This window comes from Bufo bufo, chromosome 2, assembly GCF_905171765.1.
Source record: "Bufo bufo chromosome 2, aBufBuf1.1, whole genome shotgun sequence".
NCBI classification, from domain to species: domain Eukaryota; kingdom Metazoa; phylum Chordata; class Amphibia; order Anura; family Bufonidae; genus Bufo; species Bufo bufo.
Genome location: NC_053390.1, coordinates 96,114,642 through 96,123,533, shown reverse-complemented (window position 1 = coordinate 96,123,533; position 8,892 = coordinate 96,114,642). Strand labels below are relative to the sequence as shown.

The 8,892-nt window shown below is 42.0% G+C and overlaps 1 protein-coding gene across 1 annotated transcript; it reads left to right on the top strand.

Annotated features, from left to right (window-relative positions):
* Positions 1–904: 904 nt before the first annotated feature.
* HTR1A (5-hydroxytryptamine receptor 1A) lies at positions 905–2,140 on the top strand. Its single transcript, XM_040420174.1, has one exon. The coding sequence runs from the start codon at positions 905–907 to the stop codon at positions 2,138–2,140; it is 1,236 nt and encodes a 411-aa protein (XP_040276108.1).
* Positions 2,141–8,892: the final 6,752 nt, after the last annotated feature.

Sequence of the window (8,892 nt, the reverse complement as noted above, 5' to 3'; positions counted from 1 at the left end):
TTAAAGTAAAGCAATTAGAGTCACTTACATCAGATCTTGCATCATCCTGAGGCATAAGCTTCTGTTTTGGTTTTGCAGGACTTCTTATAGTAGAGGAATTTGAAGCAGAAACTTCCTCCATGAAGTGTATGTCACTAGTCTGTGCCAGTGTTTCATGGCAGCCCTTTGCTTGCTTAGTTGCTTTATCATGTTTCAATTCTGGATGTGAATGGGATGCTTTTAGTAGCTGCATCACCACTTATGTCCAGAGTGACGGTCTCTGCTGCTTTCTAAGGCATAAGAGTGAGAGGAGAGGTTTCCCTGAGATGTAGTTGACCTGTTGTTGTCTGTACTCCAGCTGCTGCAGAAAGTCTGTTAACCATCTCTGAGGTTCTCTATTTCTCCTTGCACTCAGCATGGCAGGTAGAGAAGGCTTTGCTGAGAGCTGGGAGACAGTTTTAAAGTTCCTGTAGCTATGGTGAATTGCTTGAAAAGGATGGTTGCACATAGAGCCTCAGCAAAGAGCAGCCATCACAGAGCTCAGTCCAGCCACTCCCCCTGCATTTCATTCTTCTTTCGGGCTATGAGCTGCAGGAGCATCAGAGGAGAGGTGGATTTAATCTGCTAGAGAGGGTCTTGCAGCAATGTGTACTGGAGTCCAGCTGTAAACGCTGGCATCCTCTCCTATGCACTGTCCTCTTCAACTTTTCTCCAGTGTCCAATGATTCGCCGAAGCAAGAAACGCAGATTGGAGTGGTACCCATCACCTCTGAAACCATGCCCAATTTAAAGAAGCAGAGCTGGAGTGGAGGCATCCTGGCACCAAAAGCGAACTAGTCCCGGACATCCTCAGCCTGGCCCTCACCGCCTGGTCTCATCCTAACCCCACTGTTAGGACCACCAGGTCTTCTCCTAAAGCTTTGGGATGGATGCTTTCAATAACACTACCTCTTCGGACTACTCTTTGGAGAAGAGGAATGGGACTAAGTTTGAGGAGGTAGCCCTCAGCTACCAGATCATCACTTCTCTGTTCTTGGGGACACTGATCCTATGTGCGATTTTTGGCAATGCTTGTGTGGTTGCTGCCATTGCACTTGAGAGGACTCTTCAGACAGTGGCCAATTATCTCATAGGTTCTCTTGCAGTCACTGACTTGATGGTCTCTGTTTTGGTGTTACCCATGGCAGCACTTTATCAAGTACTGAACAAGTGGACCCTTGGACAGGTAACTTGTGACATTTTTATTTCTCTAGACGTTTTGTGTTGTACCTCTTCCATTCTTCATCTGTGCGCCATAGCTTTGGACAGATACTGGGCTATCACAGACCCCATAGACTATGTGAACAAGCGAACTCCTAGACGAGCTGCTATCCTCATTAGTCTGACATGGGCTATAGGGTTTTCAATATCCATCCCACCCATGTTGGGTTGGAGAACACATGAAGACAGGGCTGATCCTGATGCTTGCAAAATAAGTGAAGACCCCGGTTACACCATCTACTCCACCTTTGGTGCATTCTACATCCCTCTGATCCTCATGTTGATATTGTATGGAAGGATATTTAAAGCTGCCAGATTCAGAATTCGGAAAACAGTTAAGAAAACAGAGAAAAAGAAAGTGGCTGATACTTGTCTGTCAGTTTCCCCATCCACCATCCAGAGGAAAAGCAATGGGGAACCCAGCAAGAACTGGAAAAGAAGTGTAGAGCCCAAGCCAACCACTTGTGTGAATGGTGCAGTGAGGCTTGGTGAGGATGGTGCTGCCCTGGAGATCATTGAGGTCCATCATTATGCTAACTCTAAAAACCATCTGGCACTGCCAGACCACTCAAGTGACACCACATCTTCCCCATGCATTGAGAAGAAGAACGACAAAAGCACAGAAGCCAAAAGAAAGGTGGCACTAGCCAGGGAGAGGAAAACAGTGAAAACTTTAGGTATTATCATGGGCACCTTCATCTTCTGCTGGTTACCTTTCTTCATTGTTGCCCTGGTGTTGCCCTTTTGTGAATCCTGCCATATGCCACCCTTGCTGTATGACATTATCAACTGGCTAGGCTACTCAAACTCTCTCCTTAACCCCATCATATACGCTTACTTTAATAAAGATTTCCAAAGTGCATTTAAGAAAATCATCAAGTGCAAATTCTGTAGACAATGAGAAAAGACTCCCCCCTTCTTTTTGTTGCCTGCCTTGTTTCATTACCAAGCCCATTTTTTGGTTATACTTTCATGCTTGTGTCCTTGAAGGCCTTGATGAAATGTCCACCTAATGGTCTCTGGCACTTGATGCTGACAAAGAACTAAATCCATCCTTGTTCAATGGCTGCCATTATTTCAATGTGAAATATGTAGACTGTATATAAATATATATTGGATATTTTTTCATGGCCACTGATGGCAGTGGAGTAATTTTGATTTAGTCTTCTGAAACTATTTGCACAGACCAAGGGGCTGACAAACTGTTGGTTACTGTTACTCAATGTGAATTACAGAATGCAGCTGAGGGTACAATGCTACTGGCACACAGCTGCCATTATGTAAGAACTCCAACCCCCCCCCCCCCCCATCCTTTCCTACTCAGTTGCATTTTGAGAGGGGTGATGGGCTTTGGAGATCTCTCCTTGCAAGTCCCATCCCCCACCTCAAGTTCTGATAATAAATTATCCTATGCATAAGCTGGACTGTCTATAATTCTTTTGAATGAAATAAGATTGTCTAACAAAACCAGAGAAACTCTAGAACAGTGACTATTGTATGTAGACATGTAATAATGGCCTGAATGTACAGTATTAAATCGCAATATTTGCTGGTGATAATACAACTCGCAAGTTTATTGCAAATAAACTTTGCCTTGCAGTGCAAAAAATGGCATTTGTCTTGTGTAATGCCTCCCAAAAAACGGCGACATTATTCAGGGGTCCAATATTTATTCATTGGGGAGGGGGGATTTCTGAACTGAAATGGTCACACTGATTGAGCAGGTTGTGGATTTCACAACTACAGATGTAGCAGAGCTGAAACTGTCACATTGAAGCTGCAGCAACAAAATTAACTGCACCAAATTCCGGTCTTGACTCTGCTACATATGTATGTAAATGCTGAAATAGTGCCCTGCCATGGTATTTGGGGAAAAACAGAAACCTACAGTATGTGTGAATGGGAATCTATACCTTTATCCTGCGAAGCTATAGAAAAAGCTGCACAGGTAATGCTTATGTACCTCACATCTAGAAAGACTGAATGCACATTAACCCCTTGCAGCCCTGTTCTTACTGACTGTGGATGTGATTGTTTTCATCCTCTAAAAAATGCTACCTTTCCTAAAGAGCACAACAGACCAGAATCCGAATGTTGAAGCCTACTGATTTCTGATATTACTTAATATTAGCAGGATGCACAGTTTTGGGGCCACATACTGTTCTGCTATACCTGTGGTTACACAGTGCAGCGTAGTGGATGTGTGCGGTAAGTCATGTCATCTGCCTGGTCTTAATTACTGTTTTGGTCAATGTTTTTGGGTTACATAACATGATTGTGAAATGAACTTAATGTTGCTGCCTCATCTCTGCCGCTCTTAACTGCAAACCAGGGATAGTCCATTTCATGCATAAATATATAATGGGGCGCAGTCATGGAGGCATCCAAGTGTACCGCCTGTAACCCTGGGCATGTGTTAATTACTGGTTTACTTCATTTGTTGAACACAAAATGGGAAGACGTAGCTACAGTGCATGATGTCATGCATGATTTATTCTCCTAGACTATGTATTAAACATATCAAGGGTATTAAAAGTGGGTCAGTAATGGAGCAAGGGGGGCAAGAAGAAGACATACATCTCCTTCACTGCTACATATCTGTATTTTCTCTCATGCTTGCTCTTTCTCTGTTCCCCTTTATCACTTCTTCTCTCTCAGCTCTCACTAGATTTCTATATCATCTTCTCACTTATATCCTCTTGCTTATATATTGCCAACATAGTCTGCAGCAATGTACAGAAGTCATCATTCCTCAACATGGTGCTGCCCTATCTTAACCACACGCACACCAGCACCAATTTCCTACGAAGCCAACCAACCAACCATTTTTATGGTTCCGGAGTACCCAGAGAAATCTTGCAAAAAATGCAGGGAGAACATAAAAACTTCATGCAGTTGGTGGGATTTGAACCCAGGACCCCACGACAATGGTGCCAACCACTGGGACACTATGCTGCCATTATCACTTACTACGGATGTAGCAGAGATTAGTCTTCCAACAATGAGTTTGTCAACTGGCACAACTCATTAAGATGCCCCCTCTTAAGTTACCCCCTCTTAATCCTACCCCATTACCTTAACATAACCCCTTTAATCCTTCCCCATTACTTTACCACAACCCTTTTAATCCTACCCCATTATCTTAACATGGCACCCTTTAAAGTACTCTCAAATCTAGCTACCTCTCTGCACCTTTTCATTTTCTTCTCTACGACTCCATCATCTCTCTTGATAATGTCTTGCTCTTCTACCTGCCAATATCCTTTTTTCCATTTTTAGGACCTCATCGTGCTCTTGAACACTTTCATTTCTTATTTCTCTACTTGACCGATTCCCGTGGTCGCCCAACTGTACAGAATTAAACTAGAGAAGAAGTCTACCCCAGTTCCTGAGAAAACGAAATTGTTTCCCTGCTGTTTCTCTTCACTCTCGTTCTAGAATGTAATCAATACTTTTCTTGTAAGTTGAAAGAACCAGGAGATTGTATACTGTAGCCCATGCGAATCAATGATTGGTTCTCCTCCCTCCCCCATCCCTTAGCATTAGCACAAGTATACAACTCGCCCACTCACTAGACAGAACAGTCCAAACGACAGTAAAAGTCACTTAGAAAGAGTAGAAGCGATCTGTACATGGAGCGTGACATTTATGAATAGCGGAAAGTGTCACTTGCTTCAGATGATGGTTTCATTGACGTTGATGATTATTGTTTTATTATGTGCTCAGTTGACTTTGAATACCTGATTCCTCAGTTCCCTGATATAAACCTCCCACGACTTCACATATATTATTTTTCATTGTTTTCCACTGGTATCACATCTCTTTTTTTTTATCAGGTTTCCAAAATAAATGATGTACGATATAGTAGAAACAAAGCATAAAAATCTATAAAACAAAATGTGAATGTAAACATTATAGCTATAAAATAAGCTGCTATAAAGATTCATGCATAGCAGCACAGCTTGGTTTGTTCTATGGCGTAAAATGTGACCTAATATTATAAGGAAGGGCATCATTCACCTAAGTCGTATGTAACTGGCACATAGTGATCGGTTCTTAAGTCCTCTCCTTTTGTGACAATCTTACCCTGGCAACAGGAGAATACAGCATATACTGAACATAGACTGGCATAGCTGGTAAGGCATAGCAACAGAATTGCTGGCAGCAAAATGAGTCAAGTTAATACATGTTGCACGTAATAGACATGATTTTTTCTGCAGGCTATAATTGAATACATAGAAATAAGCAAAGATTGAGTCACTTAAGAGGAAATTTGGGTTAAATACTAAAGAAAACTCTGGCTGGATAAGGGTTACATTATGGTCCATTCCTATATGTATAGTATGTGGATTAATGTAACCTGAGAATGACTGTTCTGACCCAGGAGTTCTGTTTTTGGAGATTGGAGAACCTTATGCTTCACTTATGGTCAGGATTGTAACCTATAACAAAAAATGGACCAGGACTCCACGATCAAGGTCAAGTCAATAAATGGAAGGTTTATGGTCACTGTGACTTTGACATTCCTTGTCTTTTCCTCCTATCCTAGAGCCCTGAACCCATGATAATCTATTAACCATGGCTTTCTTCTCCCATACATTTATTTTCTTCCTTTCTCTATCTCAGGCATCATCATCACCTCTGTGGCTCATTTTTACACGGGTGTAAGCCGCCCTCAGATGATTGGCCCTATGGCCGGCATGGCCAACCTGCGGCTCTCCAGCTGTTGTAAAACTACAACTCCCACCATGCCCTGCTGTAGGCTGAAAGCTGTAGGCAGTGTGGACATGCTGGGAGCTGTAGTTTTGCTTGAGAGCCTCAGGTTGGCCATCCCTGCCCTATGGCATGGCATTATTCTCACCACCCTGATGTCTATGACAACTACTGCATGTTCTTCCTCTCCTAGAGGACATCAGTGATGTGAGATCTTGAGGAGCATGTCAGTTAGGGAATAGCAGTGTGTGGTAGATAGCATTCAACCACAGAATGTAGAAACATTACTAATCCAAAAATGATTGCACGCACAATCCCTGCTGACATTAAGAAGGTTGTTTGGTTTGAAAACCCATTCTCAAATAACCTATTAGGAAATCCTGAGGTAACACAAGGGTGTCCTCCTGCCCATTAATTAGTAGATGTGGAGCATACCTGCAAAAGAGAAGCCCCTTTTTCTAGAGGACTCAACATGTCTTTCTATTACACATGCAGCCTATGGATTTCAATGGGCATGTAATACTTCATTTCCCCTGTGGTGGTGCTAGAGATCAGCTTATTTTTACGAAGCCCTGCTAACAAAAATGAATTGTCCAAAGTGGACATCCTTTTTAAAGAGGACCTGCTAGTGCTCCTGACGTCTGTTTTAGTACATATTTGTATACCCATAAGATCATGATTCTAGAACATCTTTTTTAGAACTCTTCATTGTGTGGCTCCTCTATTATTCCTCCTGGGAATCTATGCGTAAATTAACGACTGGGTGTTACAAATCCCTTGTCAATGAGTTGCATCCCTGTGCGGTGTGATATTGCTACTTCAGGGCTGACAGTGTCAGTCTGTGTAGTAGGGACATATCCATTTACTGCAATGTCAGGGGAGCCGATGACTTGTGTATAAGCACTGACATGGCAGTACATTGAATCATTGTATCCTTGTGTCTAATGTACTAAACACAGTGAGCAGGAATTCTTACCTACACTGACGATCTCTAGCAGGAAGAACACTTTGCCTTAGGTGGGATTCTCTATAGACACTTGTTTGTGCAGTGTTTTTAATACTGGAGAAGAACTGACTCAAAGGACTGCCCTGGAAATCATGGTCCCGAAGTGTTAGGTAATCTTCGAGATCTGGATTTTTCAGAACAAAATCCAAGATCTTAACAAGCGCCTCGCAATACTTATAATTAAAGCAAACATAAAGTTAATTTAGACGGGTTTCTCCCAAGGTGTTATACAGTATGTCAATAGTGATGAGTGGCATAGGTAATATTCGTTTTTGCGATATTTCGTGAATTTTTTGCATAATATTCGCAATAAATTTTCAATAAATTAGCAAATTCTATAATTCGTGATCTCCAGTCATTATTTTCGCAATTGTGCAAATCGACACTAATGATGCGCATATCTTTTGCGCAATACGTGCAACTTCACATTTTATCAGGTCTGAGTAGATATAACTGATTGGTGCACTGAGCTAACTAACTATCTAATGTAATTGGATAAGGAATAGGATCCAGATGAAAGCACAGAGCACAGCAATGTCACTGCTCTCTCTCTCAGAACTGCAAAAAACAGCAGAAAATGGCTTTTGGGGAGGTTCTTATATAGTAAGGGGTAAGCAACTTTCCTATTGGTTGCTAGGGATGTTGCTAAGCTCAGACAAAGACATTGCAGCCTTCTCATTGGCCCACAAGCAAGAAGGGAGGTCACTGCCGAAAAAATAATCTAGAATGTTCACGATTACGAATATATAGCACTATATTCTACATCTTCGCGAATTCTTGAAAAGTGCCGATATTCGCGATAAAAATTTGCGATTAGAAAATTTGCGATCAACACTATATGTCAATAGGACATCCATTAAATGGTTGTCTCACATCAGCAAATGGCATTTATCATGTAGAGAACGTTAATACAAGGCACTTACTAATGTATTGTGATTGTCCATATTGTCTCCTTTGCTGGTTTGTTCAATTTTTCAATCATATTATACGCTGCTCGTTTCCAGGAGTAACGACCACTGCTGCAGCGCAGATACGAGGTGGGCAGAACGGGAGATGCTGCGCATGTGTGTCTATGCACTTTCCCATAGTCTCAGCCACTAAAGAACGGCACTTTTTCCTATAGTGTGCAAGCACGACAACCGCTGTCGGATTGTAGGGTGGTCATAACCATGGAAACAAGAAGTGTATAATGTGATGAAAAAATTAATCAAGCCAGCAATATGGACAATCACAATACATTAGTAAGGCTACATGCAAACGACAGTGAAAAAAAAAGGTCAGTTAAAAATGGACATTTTTAACTGACGTTTATTTCACTGATGCCTTTCTGAGAGATAGACGTAAAAAATTGACCCATTTCAATTGTATTGGAGCTGTCTGTCAGTGAAAAACGACAAGATAGATAGAACATGTTCTATTTTTTGACGTCCGTTTTTTCACTGACAGTCAAAAAAAATAACTGCCGTGTGAATAACCCCATAGACTACCATTGGTCTTAAAGCGGACGTGTGATGAGTGTTAAAAAAATGTTGTGTGCATGTAGCCTAAGGCCCCTTTCACACGGGCGAGAATTCTGCACGGGTGCAGTGCGTGACGTGAACGCATTGCACCCGCACTGAATCCGGACCCATTCACTTCAATGGGGCTGTTCAGATAAGCGGTGATTTTCACGCATCAATTGCGTGGAAAAAAAACTGAGCAAAGCGACGCCATCGCAGTCAAAACTGACTGAAATTGTGTACGCACTCGCACAATTTTTCCTGATCGCAGACGCAACGCATCCGGACCTAATCCGGACACGCTCGTCTGCAAGGGGCCTAAGTGTCTTGTATTCACTTTCTCTACATGATGAATGCCAGATGTTGAAGTGACAAAATCCCTTTAAATGAATTGGAGTTCTGGAAAATACTCAGGAACTTTCTGTAGGCTGCAGG

What these genes read in the sequence shown, in the direction of transcription:
- HTR1A (XM_040420174.1), top strand. Translation starts at nt 905, where the DNA reads ATGGATGCTTTCAATAACACTACCTCTTCGGACTACTCTTTGGAGAAG.